Here is a 20882-nt window from a genome sequence, read left to right on the forward strand (position 1 = left end):
CGTTTCCAGTGAGAGTTGGACTCTGCCAGGGCTGCAATTTGTCACGGATTCTGTTCATAACTTTTATGGACAGAATTTCTTGGCACAGCCAGGGTGTTGAAGGGGTCCGGTTTGGTGGACTCAGGATTGGGTCACTGCTTTTTGTAGATGATGTTGTTGTCCTGTTTGCTTCATCAGGCCGTGGTCTTCAGCTCTCTCTGGATCGGTTCGCAGCTGAGTGTGAAGCGGCTGGGATGAGAATCAGCACTTCCAAATCTGAGACCATGGTCCTCAGCCGGAAAAGGGTGGAGTGCCCTCTCAGGGTTGGGGGAGAGATCCTGCCCCAAGTGGAGGAGTTTAAGCATCTCGGGGTCTTGTTCACGAGTGAAGGAAGAATGGACCGTGAGGTCGACAGGCGGATCGGTGCGGCATCCGCAGTGATGCAGGCTGTGCATCGGTCTGTCGTGGTGGAAAAAGAGCTGAGCCGTAAGGTGAAGCTCTCAATTTACCATTCGATCTACGTTCCTACCCTCACCTATGGTCATGAGCTATGGGTAGTGACCAAAAGAACAAGATCGCAAATACAAGCGGCTGAAATGAGTTTCCTCCACAGGGTGTCTGGGCTTTCCCTTAAAGATAGGGTGAGAAGCTCAGTCATCTGGGAGGGGCTCAGAGTAGAGCCGTTACTCCTCCGCATTGCGAGGAGTCAGATGAGGTGACTCGGGCATCTGATCGGGATGCCTCCTGGACACCTCCCTGGTGAGGTGTTCCGGGCACGTCCAACCGGGAGGAGGTCCCGGGGAAGACCCAGGACATGCTGGAGGGACGGCTGGCCTGGGAACGCTTTGGGATTCTCCCAGAAGAGCTGGAAGAAGTGGCCGGGGAGAGGGAAGTCTGGGACTCTCTGCTCAAGCTGCTGCCTCCGCGACCCGACCTCGGATAAGTGAAAGAGGATGGATGGATGGATGGATGGATGGATGGATGGATGGAAAAACACTTAAGGCCTCTTTCACATCAGTCTGTCACAAATGTTGTCCATACACACATTCACACCCAACTGATCTTACAGTCAAGAGCTGCCTAGAAGTGATCAGGGACCCTTTAGTGCTGTAAAGGTGAAAAATAAAAAACAATCTTATTAACATAACATATATTTACAAATGTTTATTCAGTTTTTTTGGACTTTGTGCTGCAAACATGTCTTGTCTGACCGTTTCTGCAGTTTGTCATAAATATATGTAAGAAAAACTTTGTACAGAAATTTATCAAGCATTGTTCAAGTTAAATCAATGGCACGTGAAACAGCAGTTTTAACATGATTTTGAAAAATGAAAACAAGAGGAAATACAATAAATGAAAAACTACACATGTGTAATCTTTTTTGATTTAATATGGCATGTTTTGCCATTGTGAGGCACTTTATTTAATCAAATATAAGACACTGAGCAACACAAAGAAAAGCGCCCCAACAGTGACCATTTCAGCAATAAAAATGTGACGCATCCATGTTTCTATACACATCACTTGTTACTCCCAATACAATTTTAACCACAAAATGCCATTTCAGGTGTTGTTATGATTATTTTTTTATATGTAATGGTTTCAGGTAAAGATTCAGCAATACATTGAAACTTTCCCTCCAAAGTGCCACACTGGGAAAGCTGTCTGCGTGAAATATTCTCCAGAAAGCTTGTGTTTCCCATATTCTCTGTAGTGTGCGACTGCAGATTTAGAACTGTGAAGCAGCAATGTCAAAGTTCAGAACTAAACCTCAGTATGATTTTCTGACATAATCTAAAATGAGTAGTTCATATAGAATAACTTGTGAATGTGTGAGGTAAACAAGTTAAGGAATAAAGGAGTGCAAGCACTGAGAGAGTGTGACTATTAACAAAAGAAAAGTCTTGTTGCTAACGATAGTCTAACCAGTTATGTGGGGTGACGGTAGTGGTAACTGCTTTTTTATGGCACTGCATACCTTTTTTGAAAAAATAAATAATTATCAAAATGTAATGTTATTGTTTGTTCTGGAACACGTTTTATCTAATGAGCTATTCAATTTTGTTATGAAAATGACTATAATGTTGTGAAAATTACACAATAACACTGAACATGAACAAAGTAAATACTTTATCCTGGCCCTTTATATACTAGTTTTGGTGGATAATTTCACCAAATGTAGTCTTGTTTGATGTATACAGCCTTTTGGGATACTGCTTGCTGTGAAAGGTGCTACTTAGAATAACGTTGATTGTTTGGAGAAGTAACAATGCCTTTGTCTACAATGGGCTTAATGCTCACAACTCTGTTCATATTTTGTTTTCTATTTCCTGAGAAGCTGATTAGACATTCAAAGAGCCTGCAAAGTTTTAGCCTGTGATCTAGTTTGTTTCTTGCTCTTTTGTTTTTTATTGACTTTGGCCTCATCTGCATCTTTGGATTTCTTTTTTCGGTCCAGAATTTCTTTTGGAAACAGGCTCCTCTCATCAAAGGCAGCTATCAAAACTGAGAAAAAGGGACAAAGATAGTTTAGTTTTTTTTGGGTTTTTTTTTTTAATAAAAATGGATTATTATTAAGGTCAGACATTACCCATAAAAGGTTTCATATATTTTTTGATGTTTCATTAAAAACTTCCTCTAGCCAACACACGATAAAAAATGCACAGTTAACCAGACAAATATACTTTCCTAATAAGCCATCATTTGTATTGACTTACTGAATATATTTTATTACGAAGCTGCTGCATAATAATTCTCCAAATTTAATTTCTTGCCCATTTTTCACCCTGAACATTTTTGCTAGATGGCTAATCCATCAGCCGCTTTTTCAAACCTAATTACCCTTTTCAGTAACTAGATAGAAAGCCACACAGTGGGTGGCACCAGCCTTTTACAGAAGATGCACAGAAAATGGGGGCTGGCTCTGCAAAAGAACACTCATTCATCTGTTTTGGCCTCTCTCTCTTCCTATGCCACTCTCTGTTGTAGCAATCAAACTGAGATTTAAGATCCACCAGTTTCTGTTGCAATTTAGAACTTCCTTAACTACACAGAGTTTAACAAATCTGACTTCATTTTTCTTTTTTTGTGGCAATTGTGACTTTACAGTACTCTCGACTTTTAAGAATACACCAAATATTACTGCATTTTCTTTCTGAACGACAAGTAATCATTTAGTTGTAAAAATCAATTCTAAAGGCCAGTGTAAACACAATGGTGGTAAAGTTAATTCTAACGGTGACAAAACACCATAAGCTGCAAATGTCTTCTGTAGGTGGAAAGCAGAGTGATAAAGTATCTAGTGTTACCAGCCCACATCCTGAGGGACTTCAGCTCAAATCCGAGGCCAGCCAGTGTGTGTGTTATCTGCACATTTCCCACTTTCCCGACAGTTTCCCCATAAGACAGAGCCTATAAAAACATTGTTACTATGAAATACAGTCAGCAGATACTTTCATTACAACAAAGTGCCCAAAAAGACTTTGAAAGTTTTATTTTGCCTTTTCTGTCCTCCCTGGCCATCGGACCTTACTTGTATTCTATGTTAATTAGTATTGCCTAATTTTATTTTCTTATATACTGTATTTTGTCTTTTTTCTCTTTCTTCATCCTGTAAAGCATCATTGTATGAAAATGTGCTATATAAATAAATGTTGTTACCTGTACAGGTTTTCTTCATAAACTGTCCTTGCTGCTAAGTTAACACATGATAGTGCTTCCATAAGTGTAACATATGATAGTCTGGATTTATTTCTGCCTTGTGCCAAATACAACTGGGATAGAAAGCAATACTGAAATAGATTAAGTGGGTTCAGAAAACTGATGGATGGAAGTCTTGTTGATATACCTGAAAGAAAGCACTTCTTGCAAAAAATCCCTTACAGCAGCGAATCTTGGTATAACAGATACCAAACTGAATGACAAAGAATCGTGGTGTTTGATCATTAGACATGGCCTAACCTTTTGGCAATAATTAAGGTTCTTTGAGTTCAACAACAGGCTGGCCAAACACAAAATGCACCTAGATGTGTTTTTTGTTGTCATTTTTTAGTGCGGGTCAATATGGAGCATATTTAGGTAAGAGGTTTCATCACAGATTCCCCTTTTTCCCCTTATTTCACTAAGTCTCCCTTAATATTTTCTCCTGATATAACTTCGTATTGATTTTTTGCATAATAATATTGTATATTGTTTTGTTGATTCTCATGATCCCCTTCTATTCATCCATTTGTGCACAATTAATTAAGTTCTGGGTTGCAGAATCCAGAGCCTATCACACCAGCACTGAATGTACCATCCGAGATGAGACAACAGTCCTCGTGACTCTTATAAGGGCAGTTCAGTGTTGCCAACTAACCTGTGGTTTACAACATTGAGATACTGTATGGGAAAAAGCCACATAAGTAATGTGGGAAGTTATAGCCCTTCCAACTACCCTGATTTGTTATCCATGTGAATGGCATTGTATAAACTAAAGATTGATTGACTGGAAGCACAATGCAACATCAAGTATAACTGAACCTCAGCACTTGAGTAGAAAGCGAGAGGTCTGTACCATCTATGAGGAGATATGACATTCTCCACATGGTCAACTTTCATACACTGTAATTATACCATGTATGCTTGAGCTGCAACTGGAATTTTCACAGGGTGGTGGTAGGTGGTTCTTTATTGGTGGGATTTGTGATGAACTTACAGTGCATCCAGAAAGTATTCACAGCACATCACTTTTTCCACATTTTGTTATGTTACAGCCTTATTCCAAAATGGATTAAATTCATTTTTTTCCTCAGAATTCTACACACAACACCCCATAATGACAAATTTATTAAAAATAAAAAAATTGAGAAAGCACGTGTACATAAGTATTCACAGCCTTTGACAAAGATTGAACTCTTTGGTGTGAATGCCAGGCGTCACGTTTGGAGGAAAACAGACACCTCTCATTACCAGGCCAATACCATCCCTACAGTGAAGCATGGTGGTGGCACCATCATGCTGTGGGGATGTTTTTCATCGGCAGGAACTGGGAGACTAGTCAGGATAAAGGGAAAGATGACTGCAGCAATGTACAGAGACATCCTGGATGAAAACCTGCTCCAGAGCGCTCTTGACCTCAGACTGGGGCGACAGTTCATCTTTCAGCAGGACAACGACCCTAGGCACACAGCCAAAATATCAAAGGAGTGGCATCAGGACAACTCTGTGAATGTCCTTGAGTGGCCCAGCAAGAGCCCAAACTTGAATCTGATTGAACATCTCTGGAGAGATCTTAAAATGACTGTGCACCGACGCTTCCCATCCAACCTGAAGGAGCTTGAGAGGTGCTGCAAAGAGGAATGGGCGAAACTGGCCAAGGATAGGTGTGCCAAGCTTGTGGCATCATATTCAAAAAGACTTGAGGCTGTAATTGCTGCCAAATTTGCATCGACAAAGTATTGAGCAAAGGAATTTGCATCGACAAAGTATTGAGCAAAGGCTGGGAATACTTATGTACATGTGATTTCTCAGTTTTTTTTATCTATACTAATAAAAGGCAAAGCCCTCACTCACTCACTGACTCATCACTAATTCTCCAACTTCCCGTGTAGGTAGAAGGCTGAGATTTGGCAGGCTCATTCCTTACAGCTTACTTACAAAAGTTGGGCAGGTTTCATTTCGAAATTCTATGCCTAATGGTCATAACTGGAAGGTATTTTCTCCATTAACTGTAATGGAGTTGAGCTGCAATGACGTGGGGGGGCGGAGTTTCGTGTGACATCATCACGCCTCCCACGTAATCACGTTAACTGACTGTCAACGCAGTGCGTAGAAAACCAGGAAGACCTCCAAAAAGCGCTTAAGAAAACATGCATTATATAATTGAGAAGGCAGCGAAACAATAAGAAGCGAGCGAGTGACATATAATACCATATTCATGAGTGCTGCTACCTCGGAAAGAAAGCAAGGTGTAAACCTAAACTTTAAATTAAGTTCATAGACAGGCTACCACTGGCGTTTCACATGCCCACAGGTAATGCGGGATACAAGTTTAATGAGAGGACGCAGGATATAAGCGAGAGTTTTGATCACTTTGTAACTAAGTTAAAATTGTAGGTGAAGGGGTGTGCTTATGCAAATTCCGAGACTGTGTTTGTGGGGGATTGACAGTTAAGGCGGGTGGGGGAGTCACGTCATCATCTCCCCTCCCATTCATCTAATTTCGGTCTGAGCTGAGCTCAGCTAATGCCGTCTTTCGAAGCAACTTCGTCAGACTGCCACCAAATACTCACAGAAAAATCCACAAGTTAATACACACGCTGTCTCTAGAGTTTCTCCACACTGAATCCTCCAGGCACTACTTACAAAAGGTTACATTGACAATCGTGTTACGTTATTTTTAAAATCTTTCCTTTTCTTAGCACAAGCACAGCTGAGAAGCTTGATGCATGTGCTCCATAACGCGTTAAAAAATAATGCATTTAATCACACTTTGCATTACAAGCAAAGGGAGCTTTTGTCAATGCATGATTTCCTGGTACACCGATTACACTGATCAGCGCATCCCGATTCATTTTACCCTCGCACCACCTTAGTTTGAGAAGAAGTATGAAAAAATATGAGGTTAACACAGAAAAACAGATCACCAATTCAAGCTTTATGAATAATCGGTTCGCCATCAATAATTGTTTTGGTAAAGCCATCCTCCTTCCATTTTATAATTTTTCCGCCATTAGCCATGATTAAATGAACGGTAAATAAAGTAAGAGCAAAGCGAGGGTGACTTATTTAGGCAGGCATATATATGACAGCAACACTCATGACAATGTCAATCATGTTACGTTATTATTAAAATGTTTCCTTTTCTTTTCATTACTTCTTTAACACACTACTTCTCGCTTGAGCGGGTATTTTGCTATATATATATAATATATGAATTACCTCCAAAGAGCGCTGAGACTTTTGATATCATGAAGCGTGTGTACAAAAGGGTCTCCTGCCCAGCAAAAGTCGAGCAGCCAGCGTGCATAGCTGTGCCGCCTTTGAGGCGCTGACTGCGCTTCTGCTTTAAGTCAAAGTGAGCACTTTTAATTTTTTTCATCCTCCCCCTGCGCTATAGCCCAGACAAGTGCAAACACAGGACCCCTTTTCTACACCACGGCAAAATAATATTAAGGCGATTCACACTTTCTTTTGCACGTATACGATTATGAGGTCCTAAACTCGGATTATGAACACGCACACGAGTGCAGGACTGACAGTGCCATCACAGCCGATTAATGGCGGGGCGTCTCACCAGTCTACACAAGACCCACCGCGACTGTCCCCAAAAGGCGATCATAGCGTCAGCGAACACATCTCTCTATACTATATAAAAGAAAAGGCAACTTTCCTTTCTTTACACCTTTTTCCTTTTATGCCAAACCAAAGCCTTTCTCTCTTAACACTGCAGAGGACACAAAACTAATTTTCTTTAAATGCCGGTAAGGCACATTACCAGAGGCACAAATTTGAGCCTTCACATAGAAAATGTAATTTCTATACCACAGCCGTCGTGTAGCGCCTTTCAAAAGGGATCTACTACCGAGAGATGATCCATATACATTTTAGCTGCTGTTAGTTACTTACCTGTTGTGTTACACAGTCTTTAAAATGTAGTTTACCCAACCACTCCAGTAGTGCTCAATGTACCTGTACTTCTTAAAACGTTAATGTTTTACTGTTTAATAACTTATAGACTATATTTTATTATTTTTCCCTTGCACTCAGTGACCAAAGCTATACACACACATATAGACACATACAAACATACACACAAGTATATATATATATATATATATATATATATATATATATATATATATATATATATATATATATATATATACACACACACACATACATATATATATATATATAATTTGTGTGTGTGTATGTATGTATGTGTGTGTATATATGATGTAGATAGGTATGTATATATATATATATGTGTATGTAGATATGTATATAGATATGTAGATATGAAGATATGTGCTGTATGTATGTATGTATGTATGTTATGTATGTATGTATGTATGTGTGTGTGTGTGTGTGTGTGTGTATATATATATATGACAGCAGCAATCCAAGCTGTGAGAAAACAGTAAAAAGGAGGCATGTCAGACGTCGTGGTACATTTTCTGATGCAGCTAGACGAAAATCTTTGTGACGCTGCCACCAAATACACAAAACAATTACTTTGACAATCATGTTACATTATATTTAAAATGTTTCCTTTTCTTTTCATAACTTCTTTAACACATGACATCGCTGCGAAGCTGGTATTTTTTATATATATATATATATATATCACAGCGACACTCATAACAGTGACAAAACAATTACATTAACAATCATGTTACGTTATTTTAAAAATTTTTCCTTTTCTTTTTCGTACATTCTTTAACACACTACTTCTCCGCTGCGAAGCGCGGGTATTCTGCTAGTTTTTAATAAATTTGTAAAAACCTCAAGTAAACTTTTTTCACATTGTCATTATGGGGTGTTGTGTGTAGAATTCTAAGGAAAAAAATTAATTTAATCCATTTTGGAATAAGGCTGTAACATAAGAAAATGTGTAAAAAGTGAAGCGCTGTGAATACTTTCTGGATGCACTGTAGGTAATGTTCAAGTTGGTTTCTCCTACCCAATTGCATGGCAGTGTTTCAAGCCATTGGATTTGGGCATCATTTGCACCCTGAAAGTGTATTATCGCAAAGGAAATGCTGAGAAAAATTCTCATCAGCATAACTAGACAGAAGGAGATGAAAATGAATGTGAAAGAAGCTATTGAAGTGATTGCAAACACAAGTTAAAAGAAGCACTATAGCAACAAATACAGAATCTCATTACTATGAAATTTTAATTACAATGAAATATTTTTTAGGTCCTTGGCACTTCTTTGTAACGGAATTTGACCTGTATCAAAAAAAAATCACTACCGCGCTTAGTTGGAGCTCATATGCAGTACATAACTCCACAGGTACTCATGGTGTCCTTCTAGAACTTTACTTCCGTGGTTAAACACAGGAATCTCACAGCTCTGTCTGGGAAGACACTGGTAGCTTCATCTTGATGCAGGATTAATTTGCATTCCCTTTTTTGTATTTCTTTTAGATAACAACAACAACATTTATTTATATAGCACATTTTCATACAAAAAAGTAGCTCAAAGTGCTTTACATAATGAAGAAAAATAAAAGACAAAATAAGAAATTAAACAACATTAGTTAACATAGAAAAAGAGTAAGGACCGATGGCCAGGGAGGACAGAAAAAAAACGAAAAAAACCTCCAGACGACTGGGGGAAAAAAATAAAATCTGCAGGGGTTTTAGGCCACGAGACTGCCCAGTCCCCTCTGGGCATTCTACCTAACATAAATTAAATAGTCCTCTTTGTATTTAGGGTTCTCATGGAAGGACTTGATGATGATGGTCATGCAGGCTTCTGGCTTTTAATCCATCACTGTTGGAAAAGGACACCGGAAAAAGAAACAGAAGAGAGAGTAGGGGTAGATGGCGAAAATTTCCACAAAATAGGCATTCGATGCTTCGTTTGTCCGTCACTTCTTTTTTTCAAAGCCATGCTCCTCTTTTCATCCATGTTCCAATGAGCTAAACCCGCTCAATGCCTCTCACGTTTAATATTGACACACCAAAAAAAACTTTTTTTCTTTTTTTTTCTTTTTTCAAAGCTCACTCTCGCTCTCTTCTCAACCTTAGTACAAACTCTTTTTTCCCCGTTTTTTCTTTCTTACACACTTGTTCAATACTCAAACCCCTTTAGCTCTAACTCCACACCATGTTCCTCTCACTTCCTTAAGGAAAACATAAATCATTAAAGTACTAAAGGCACGCTATGCCTTGATTGGTAGTAAAGAGCACCAATCACATTTCTCTCTGTACCTGTTTTCCCCAAAGCAAAGAAAAGAAAAAGCAAAATGTCTCACTAAGGCTAAGTACTAGGTTTACTATTATACCCAGCTAGGAGGGCGCTACATAAAAAAAGGAAAGGGGCACTGAAAAATAAGCATTTTAGCTATGCACATCATGATCATTATGCTTTTTTATTCTTTATTGCCTGCTGTGGTAACAAGGAAAGGATTAAAGAGGAAATGTATTTTTAAGTTGATCCCTCTATCAGAAACAAATATGCTGTCAGGGCTTCTGCACTGTCTTGCCTGAGATTTTTCTTTTTTTAGATTTATTTAATTCATAATGATTTTGCAGAGCCTTCTAATTTCTCCTTTAAAGGTTTAATACTATATAAATGGAATGCCCAGCTGTCCCCCTAGCCTACAATCTGAATGAATACATGTAAACCCTAATTTCCCATTAATGAAGAATGCTGTCTAACCCGCTCATCCAGTTGTTGAAGCATTTCAGTGGCAGTGCAATAAAAGAGTCACAAAAGACTTTTAATGGTTTTGGTAACAACAGCTTCTAAAGTTTCACTGTTTATGCTTAGTGTAGACAAGTTATTGATTTGAACCTGCCACATTAGGTGTTTGTGTGTGAATGCATACTGTGAAGCAAAACAGAACTGTATGGTGTATCAGCTTTCCTTCTTTCTTCTAGTGTTTATTGCTAGTGGTCAAAGTCTCTGACAAGTGAACAAAACCAAATAGATCCCCTAGTAACTGGGGGTGGACCAGACTTGAGTGAGAGACAACAATCAGTGCAAGGTATATATTTATTTAAAGTACCCAAGGTGCGGTTAATAAAAATTCAATAATTAATTGTTCATAAAACACAACACATTAGAGAGAATGTCATGAGTAGTTAAAATCTGTTCAATTCCCTTCAGCGGTACCTATTCCCTTTATATCTCCAGCCTCCAAAGAAGCATATCCCTGCACTCAGTCCATAAGCGTGACTGCCTCACTTAATTCGCCAAAAATTTCTCCCTCAGCATTTGAGTGAAGTCAGTCACAACTGTAAACTTCTGCCTTAAAAATAAAAGGCACTCCCATGATGTATCCTCCAAAGAAATAGATACACAGAATTTAATCACACTGTGTCACCACAACAGAGGAAACTACACACTGCCCACAACTGACTTCATAATCAACCTCCCAAAAACTGATCTTCAAAGAACTAACCTCCTTCTTTAATTTCCCTGTACTATTTCGCCTACACAATGCAGGCGTTGCTTCTATTAGCTCCCGGTGCAACTAACGAAGAGTGGCTACGCTTTTTGGTCAATTTCACTTGCCTGTGTACAACCCTATACCCCCATTAGCCGCGCCATAATAGCATGTATTCCACCTAAATTGGTTATATTAACAGAACTGCATTGTATTATAATCTGCACTTGCCATTTTTGCAACTGCCCTGTGACACTCCAAGTGTCAGTCTTACCATATGTGACTGGTTGGTTGACTAGCAAGGAGGTGAAAGAGATGAAGGAAGCATTAGGAATAGGCAAGAGAGAAGGTGAGCCTAGAAAAACACACACATCCATCCATTATCCAACCCACTATATCCTAACTACAGGGTTACAAGGGGGTCTGCTGAAGCCAATCCAAGCCAACACACGGGCACAAGGCAGGAAACAAACCCATTCTGGAAAAGAAAAAACACCAACAGAAGTGACACAACAAAGCCTCCAAATGTTGGGCATATACTACAGTATATGAGTGGGTTATCATTAGGGCTACTAGCACAAGACAGAGTGAGCTGTAGTCTAATCAGAAGTGTGCAAGGCACTCCCAGTCTATTAGAGGCCACTATGAGCAACCCAAGAGATGTTGGAAATGCTCTTAGAAGTAAAGGTGCCCAAGTAGTTCTTCTGAGCGAAGCCATAAGGGAACCATAATTGTTTCAGAAAAGACCATCCCACATGAAGGTTCCATAATGAACCTATGTTTAAGTAGATCTATAGCAGGCTCCATGTATGAAATGACCATGAATAGATGGCAACAAATTTGTGGAGTACCATTGGGTTGCTGATTTTAAAAGGACTGTTGCTACATACAAGAGCACAGACTAAATCCATGTTTTCTTAATCTGTTACTGTCCTGCTAGGTAGCCTATCATAGATTAAAGATTTCAGTTTTTTTCTACATATTAGGAGTTTTTTTCAAAGCACAAAGAACTAACTTCACATGCAAAGAACCCTCCCCAGAATGAAATGGTTCTTTGTCAAGCAATGGCTCTATGAGGAACCACACAACCCAGTAAAGAACCTAAAGTACCATTAAAGAGAGAGTAGTGTAGAGTGTAGAGTGTTGAGAGAGAATGAGGCCATAAATTCAACAGCACAGGTGGTCTCTATATTACACACAGTCTGGTAAAATACCTTTGGGACTCTGCTCCATAACTACTGTAAGTATTAAGGCTAAAAAGTGCAGTGATATCTGGAGCCATCACAGGGAGTTTTAGCAAGAAGGCCTCAGGATTTTCTTGACACATTTCCTGATTTAGAAAATGGGTCTGAAGAATGTTCCAAAAATAGCCCCAAGCTGGAATGTGAAGTCTACTCAGCAGCATTACCCCTGTGAATGTGGAGTTGGGAGGTGAGCAGGGACAGTCACTCAGCTGTTGGGGAAGAAGTGAGAAGCCATAGCTTTAGGTGAAAGAAGAGGAAGGGAGGTAGAAAGATGTACTGTGTATTATCTATTGGGTGGACAGCTATATAAGTAAAGTGTATTATTATTAAGTGGACGAGCTGCCCTATTGGGACAGGCAGTTAATGCCACTTGATATGTTGTGTCCTGTCTTTAGTTTAGCTCTCTTTTGTATTTATTCACAATATAACACAGAGAATTATGGATTACTACTCCAACAAAGCCATTTGGAGTTGAACGTCATCCTTCAGCTGTCTGTGACACCTCGTTGGCTATACGAGGTGCCAGTCAACCCCAGACCCGTCGTAATTGGCCAACTTAGGTGTCGATCAGAAGCTAACACTTCCGTGTTACATGCGGTAGCATGGTTATCACCGACAGAAACAAATTACGTCTGATATGATCAATAGAAATGAAAAAAAATTACGTAGCTAGTCTCGAGTTATGAAACGTTTTCTGGAGTTTTTGTCCCTTTGAGGATATATCGTGTGTTTTGGACCTAATCGTTTTACTGGATTATATTCGCTGGAGCCTTACGGACAGAATGGGATCAATACTGCTCGGAAATATTGATGTTTGACTTGCAGGGGGTCTTCAAAGGTAGGGAAAGTCAACTCTTAAAAGTATGTACTTCTCTGTAAAAAAGGCTTTAGTGTTAGTGCTGTGGTTGTTGTGTGTCAATAAAAGCAGACATGATCCATGATAAAGTAGAACTGGCTATCAAAAAACAAAATGCCAGACCTTGTTTTTAATCTTATATCATTTGGACCCTTTGCTTTGTTTACAATTCCCTGTGCAATCAATGAAATAAATTTTAGTTAAATATTATAAAAGAAACAAAAATTACTTCACAGTTTTTTTTTTAATTTAGTGAAGAAAAATACCAACTTACCAGTCGAATCTGAAGAGGGAATGGCTGGTTCAGTTGACTTCTCTTCTGACTTCTCGCTGAAGTATTTATGGGGATTTGTTATGAAATCTGGTTTATTAATTTCAGTGATGCTTCCAAGCTCTTCAATATGCAGTGAGCTAAAGGTACCTGCAAGGATTAATAATTCAGAGAAAACTGAAAACAATATTTTATGAAATCATTTTCTTTTATTATGGATCTTCAAATAAAGGGTTAATATGGTCATCTTTACAAGAGATCAACAAATTTAAAGGTCATTTAAGGGGCAAATGTAGACCCAGAGAGACTGTTGCCCTTCACTTGATAGTCTAAAAGAGCAATGTAGAGGTTTTTCTGCTGGCTGATTTCTAGCACTAAGTGAAATTGCAAGAAAATGTACACTTAAAATTAATGAGAGAGGACAAGGCAGAGTATTATACAGTAGGGGGTGCTAGCCTGCTGTAGAACTCATTAGCCTCCAGTTCATGATGTTTGTCCTTCATGACAGTCACAGGGCCAGATGTGATTCTCAAACAGTTTTGGGGACTACCCCGATAAAAAGTGCAAAGTAAATAGCGGCGAAATCCTGCACTGAAAAGGCCATACCCACAGGGCTTCTTCTTAAAACACCCACCCTCAGTTTCTCCAGTTGATGTATTTTAAAACTGCTGCAGGGAATTTAGGGAGAGATACTGAACAAAAGACTAAGAGAAAATAAAAAGCTAAACTTGCAGTTATCCATTCAGGAGCTCAGTAGCACAATGTAATTGAAGCCTAATTATTAATTTGTACAATGTAATGAGCACTGGTACAGTGGAGACAGACAGACAGACAGACAGACAGACAGAAAGACACACGTAGACCACCACAGTTACTGGGCTCCACATGTTTGAGAAGTGCCTCTGTCTGCTACAATATCTTTCTTTCATTTTTACTATTGCATCAATTAATGACATAACAACAACTAACTGAGTTTAGATAAGCATTGTGGTCTATTGATATACAATAGGTTAAAATGCTGCAGCTATTTTGTCATGACAGGTTTGCAACTTCTTTAATTATTCGTTTAGATATGAAGCCAATAGATAAATGTTGTGTAGCCTCCTCTGTGCATCTACTGTTGTTGATTTGGGTGTTTTAAGTGCTTAAATTTTCATTATCAGCTCTCTTAATGTCACTCCTTTTGATGGAGTGTGACACACCATTTACTTCAAATTAATATTTTGCAGTTCATATTTTCATGAATATAGCTGCCAGTTCTTTCAAGCTTACATCAACTCCTACACTACCGTTGTAAAGCTGAACAACAGAGTTCATACAGCACCTGTGACAACACATCATTACCATTTATCATTCATCCATTGATGCTACCGAATGCCAGTCTGATGATACAGAAAGGGTTTTCCAGTCCTTCAGGTTATGTTTATTTTTAAATGAACAATGTGATCTCTGCACATGTGACACATATTTAGATTAGATTAGATTAAATTTATCCAAGGATGGGGAAGCTCAAATACATACAGTAACAGAAACATAGAAAGCAAGAATATGGACTCACAGGACAGATAATATATCCAATTAATCAATCAAACAATTGATAAATACATAAGTAAATGAATAAATAGTTAAATAAATTACATTGGGGAAAGCATTGAATTATCTGATAACAGTGGGCAGAAACAAAACACCCAGAGGTACTTCTTAGTATACTATGGCAGACTGAATCTGTGGCTAAAAGTGCTTCAAGAGAGCACCTCCTGGAAGGGATGGAGAAGATTTTTCAAGATGGCATCTAATTTTGCCATTATCCTCTTTTCCACAACAGCTTCCAGTTCACCTTGTGGTGGAGCAGGCTTTCTTGATAAGTTTGTTCAGACATTGTGCTCAGGTTGCTTCAGCATAGAAGCCCATACTGGCTACTATGGACTGGTGGAACATTTCTGGCAGCTTGCTGTATACATCATAAGATCTGAGTGTGGTACAGTAGGTCCACAGTTCAGATGAAAGGCCACTTTTTAAAATAAATAATCGGCGCCCTCTCGCTTAGAGAGGGGGCGTGGTAGTGTGGCCGGAGCGGTTCCCGGGTGATTCGTGATGTGGACAGTCCTCGCTTAAGTGCACAGGTGAGGAGTTGTCCGCATCTGTAATTGTTGCCAGGAGCTGCTAACTGCCACACCTAATCCACGTCCCTGTAATATTTAATAGAAGCGCGAGGCAGATGAAAGGGGAGGAAAAGTGAAAAATAGAGGAGAGAAAGAAAAAAGAGAGAAAAAACGGAGGTTAATAGAGAAGAAGGAGACAGGAAGGAGAAAACCCGCATCCTCACACCAAGCCACCTTAGCAAGTACAGTTTGCCCTTCTTGTACAGTACCACTGTGTTGTCGGACCAGTCCAGCTTGTTGTTTATGTGAACCCCCAGGTACTTGTGGCTCTGCACCACTTCCATGTCCTCCCCCTGAATGGTGACTGGTCTCAGAGGCTTTTTGGCATGTCGGAAGTACACCACATGTTCTTTTGTCTTGCTGATGTAGAGTTGCAGGTTGTTGTATGTTTAATAGGATTTCTTTAGGAGATTTTTTGACTGTAGATGGTTCATTATACATTGAATCTTGCATTCTGATGGACCAGGTTCACAAGAGCACCTCAGATATTTGAAGCTCAAAATCACTGCCCTTACTTTGAGCACTGCCTTCATAAGGCGTCAAATTGGTTTAGAAATGTGGCCACTCAGTGAGCCATCTAATTGTTCCCACCCAGTTTTAAGCAAAATTGATTGATGGCTATCTCGAGACATATATATTATACACCTGGCTACAGTGAGACTATTCCAGACATAATCAGCAAACATGCAGATGCAATTGGCTGAGCCCTGTAAAAATGCATGACTTATCTTTAAATTTTACAGCATTTCCAGTTACCAGTCACTCTCTTCGTGTTGTGTTCTTTATTACATTGGCTGCATCTGAGTATCATGTTACTTTGATATATGCTTGGCATGTTGAACATTTTGTAAATATAAATACTATCATAACCAACTAATATATGTATGTTTATATGAAATGACACATTTTCTTCTAGGGTACCATTCTCTTCTGCTCTGGGTCTCTTGAGGTTTTACTTTCCATGCATAACACATAACTGGATGTATTGTCACTTGGAGGATCCTGACTTTCAGAATTAAAATGCAGAAACTTTTTATCACTGCTATGGTGGATCTTTCTCCCCTAAAGAAGTCTTCTGTAAGACATGTTCTAATGGCACACCATCAAAATTAAGAACAATTAGGCTAGGTACGTTTTATTACCTTGCACTTTGTAGTTTCAGAGAAAAGATATTTTGAAATAAATGTCTATGGACATTAGAAAAAGATTTGAATCTTATTTACACTCAGATTTGTATTTGTTGATACAAATGCTTACCTACTGCACTCTGTATTTTGTCCCAAATGAAAGGTTTGTGACTGTTCCCTTTTGATCTTCTTCTTTCTTTAAATTTTTTTCCCAAAATGCTGTTCTCCCATATGTTAGCACTACAAAATGACAAATTCATATTTTAAACTGTTTGCATTTCCAAATAAACTCATACCTCAATAACAGATAACAATTGACCATCACCCGTTCTTTTGTTTCTGTTCCATAAAAGCAATAAATGATACACTGTATTACCAATGTGCTTTACTTTTCAAGAGGGATCACTGTGAAAGATGCAAGCATATACAAATTAATCTAGGTAAACATTTGCAATTTGTCTCTTATTCCTGCTAAACCTTTATTAAACAAATAATTCTCTAAATTAAAATTATAATTGGTTTATATTATTCCTTCTCATGTCTGGCTGAGAGGTTCCATTTAGAATGTGACTTTGAAGTCTTTAATCTACTTTATATGCTTCTTTTCCTAGACAAAATCTACTCCAATCCATTTCTTTTACTCGTACTATTTTTCTAACTGTTCTTCTAGCTGTACTTAATATTCTATATCTTTTTGACAATAAGATAAGCCTTATAATTTGTTTTGTCAACTAAAGTACTGAATTGTGGCCTTTTGAGTTGTTGATATTTTATTGCATGATAAGAAAATCTTATATCCCATAATTACAGTATGTCTAGAGGAAAGATTGATTGACCAATAAAAACAGTAAGGGCACAGGAGAACCAAAGGATTGAATTATACAGAGGGTGAAAGTGAGGAACCTGCACTGGTATTTGAAATTAACAAGCTCTCCTGGAGTGTTGTTCAGAAGTGGGTCTATAAGGGGCTACTGAGCTCTGTAATTACATTAAATACCCCAGAAAGGGGTACACTACAAATACAGACAGAGTTGTAATGTTCTCTGCTTTACAAGATATATTTTGTTGGGGCTTGAAGGGAATGGCATTATTGAAAAGAAAACTTGCTTCTTTAAAAAAATATATATAGCAAAAGTCCACAAAACTTATGACTAGCAATCAACTACGGTAGTGGAGGAATAAAGGTAATTTCTAGCATGATAAATAGTTTGTATGTTGTGGTCTCATAATTGTATTTTATTTTTAATAATGTTTAGGCCAGTCCATTTATTATAAATGACTTTTGCATACAGCAGCCCTTAGCTGAAATTTCAAAGCAGGCACTGACTGACAATCCTGGAGGAATACAAGTGGCCAGCATGAAAAGACAGGAACAGACCAATAGCTGGACTGGAGTGGAGGTTGAATCTGCCTGAGCTGAGTTATTGTGTACTATACCCCCATTGATGCAAGGTATATCAAGGACCATTAAGGCATGTTCTCTCTGCCTCTCTTTCTCTCTCTGCTACACCATCTGTCCAGGTGCCATGCTACTATATTTCTCAATTCAGCCACAGGCCATGCTGGAGAAGAAACAACAGGGAACCAAAGACCAATCAAAATACTATGACAGAGAGCCAACTAAGAACCTAAGCATATTGGATGCTTAACAGGAAACAGACTGTATTGTTTTTTTGTCACACTCATTGTACTCTGCTATTCTGGGCATATTATCTATAATGTATAATACTTGTGAAATGATTCTCCTGCCTGTTCCCCCTACTGCCTCTATCTTGATGCCTGAGGTTAAAGATATAAAAATCAGGAGTGGTCTCCCCTAGACTTTCTTGTATACTCAGATATGGGGATGGATATTTGAGGAGCAAACCCTCATTGTAGTTTTATATTATGTACATTAAGGAACCATCAACAACAAATCAAATCAAATTAATAATATATTGAACAATTTTTATAAGTAAAGTTAAATAAGTCGAACTCTGCAGCTCCATGAATAAAAGGTAAAGTATGACTTCCGGTTATCGGAACTAGCCCAAAAGTTGAAAGAAATCTATGTTTTGTACCTAATACTTGTATGCAAAATTTGGTTGACCTAAGTGAAAGAGTTCTCAAGTTATTGTGTTTACACACACACACACACACAGAAATAATTCCAAAAATTGTATTTTCAGGATGTCTAAAACATTGAGATTCATCAAAACATCAACGTCAAATCTTTGGATGATTCCAATACTTTCCCTATACTTCATACACGAGAAAGTAAAAAGGAGAAAAAACATGAGGGATATACAGTGGTTGGGATAGGTCTACATAATAAAAAATCTAAAAAGGAAAATAGGATCATCCATGGACACTGCCACAACAAAACAGACACACAGTCATTCCAGAAGTAATTTTAACCAGACAAAGCCTCTGGGGTGTTGTTCATACAATGGCCTTTAGAGGCCACACTACACTATCAGCTCTGATATCTTGACAGACATCTTTCTACCTAAAGGTAAACCCTAGGTTGGATGTAAAAGGCGAATACCAACCAGGACCTAAAATAGTCTTAAGTCTGGTTTACTTTGGGCAACTGGAAAAGATAGATAAGAGATAGAGGCTGCAAATTCGCAAAGTAAAATAATGAGAAATGGAAGAAGGAACATTTCCTGGTGCTATTGGGAGATGGAAAGATTGAAAAGCCACTTCAGTTGATTGATTGGACTAAGTATTTGCATTGTCTGCTCTAAATAGGCAGCAGAGCCTGTTAGTGTATGTGTATTGACTATTATTTCTTCCAGGATTCACTCCTTCAATTTTGAACAGTAAATCACTAAATTTGTTTTAATTGTTTTGTGATCCAGGGACACGTTTTCCAGGGTGGAATGACTCAGAGAAGGTACCTTTGACAATGTGGATGGGCAGTTGAAGCTAAATGTGGTATTTCCAAGTCCAAATTTCTTTTTGGACTGTTTCATACCAGTAAATATGGAGTTAAAAACATAGGTGCAGCTGTTTTGAATCTGAAATGAGACCATCTGTAAATTGCTGGATATATGTTTCTATCATTAAAGAAAAGATACATTTTATAATATACAACAAAGTTTATGGGGCTGTCTTTAACTGCTATTTATTAGATATTCATGTCTTTTGTTATTTTTAGAGGCAGAACATGGCTTTGAAAGTTCTGCTGATTTTAATAAGAAAATGTGTACCTTTATAATATGAAACAATTAAATTTCAAACCTTAAATTGCACTAAGATACTGTATATAACAATAGAAATTAACATAATATTCTGTTTTAAAATCATAAGACAAGGAGCTACTACTGAAAATACTGAAATATACATTGTTCCTCTAACAGAATAACAATATTAATTTACCAGTAACAGACAATACATACACTGGCTCCATTTCCATAAGATCTGTAGGGACCTCGGTGATATATTCTGGCATTTCAGGTTCATAAGCCTTTTTCTCCTCCTTCAAAAGTTCATCATGACTGATATGTTCATCTTCTGTCGAATTGTTCTCATCGTCTAATAACTGTGCATTTTCAGGAAAATGTTCAACATTTGCATCTATGCGCCAGTGCTCCTCCTGAGAAAACAAAATGAGGTTTATTCCCATACAGTTGTTTAAAAGATAGTTTTATAAGCAAACTAAAAAAGAAGGGGTTAATGTAAACCTTTATCTGAATTTGCTGATAAAAACCTGTATTTGGTCGTTTCATTTGGTCCTGTCTCTTCAATGAAGCTTTGTACTACATTCGTTTTCTGCAGCTTTACCACCTTATTCTAGGGCTTCATGGTGTCCAGTTATGGAGTTTTTTTATGTTATCACATTGCAACTGAATGAAGACTAAAGAATGAGTGGTAGCATCACTAGTAGATGTCTTTCATATCCACCTTAATATGAGGATAGGTTGTGTGTCTGTGTATCTATGTGTCTGTCCGTTTGCTATGCCTCTGTCATTGCAACAGATGTCGAATTACAAACATTTGTAGTAATAAAATGCATTGATATTTGTCATTCCAGCAGTGGAACATCACAGACATTAACACTGCTTTCACAAATCCCATACCAAATGGCATATTCTATTGTGAGCAATAGCAACGCGGTGGCAGCTGGCAGCGGCCTCTCCGGACTGAAAATAGT

The 20882-nt window shown here is 38.3% G+C and overlaps 1 protein-coding gene across 1 annotated transcript in view; it reads right to left on the minus strand.

Moving 5' to 3' along the window:
• Window positions 1–1052: 1052 nt before the first annotated feature.
• Window positions 1053–20882, minus strand: part of LOC120531492 (WD repeat-containing protein 49-like) — a 73044-nt gene continuing 53214 nt past the window's right edge. Inside the window, exons 16-19 of the mRNA XM_039756949.1 lie at window positions 20128–20324; window positions 16875–16984; window positions 13459–13605; window positions 1053–2484 (exon numbers count right to left, since the gene is read on the minus strand). Coding sequence (XP_039612883.1) covers window positions 2330–2484; window positions 13459–13605; window positions 16875–16984; window positions 20128–20324 — 609 coding nt within the window. The 3' untranslated portion in view covers window positions 1053–2329. The remainder of the gene's footprint in view (window positions 2485–13458; window positions 13606–16874; window positions 16985–20127; window positions 20325–20882) is intronic.

The sequence above is a fragment of the Polypterus senegalus genome, chromosome 1 (assembly GCF_016835505.1).
Source record: "Polypterus senegalus isolate Bchr_013 chromosome 1, ASM1683550v1, whole genome shotgun sequence".
NCBI lineage: Eukaryota > Metazoa > Chordata > Cladistia > Polypteriformes > Polypteridae > Polypterus > Polypterus senegalus.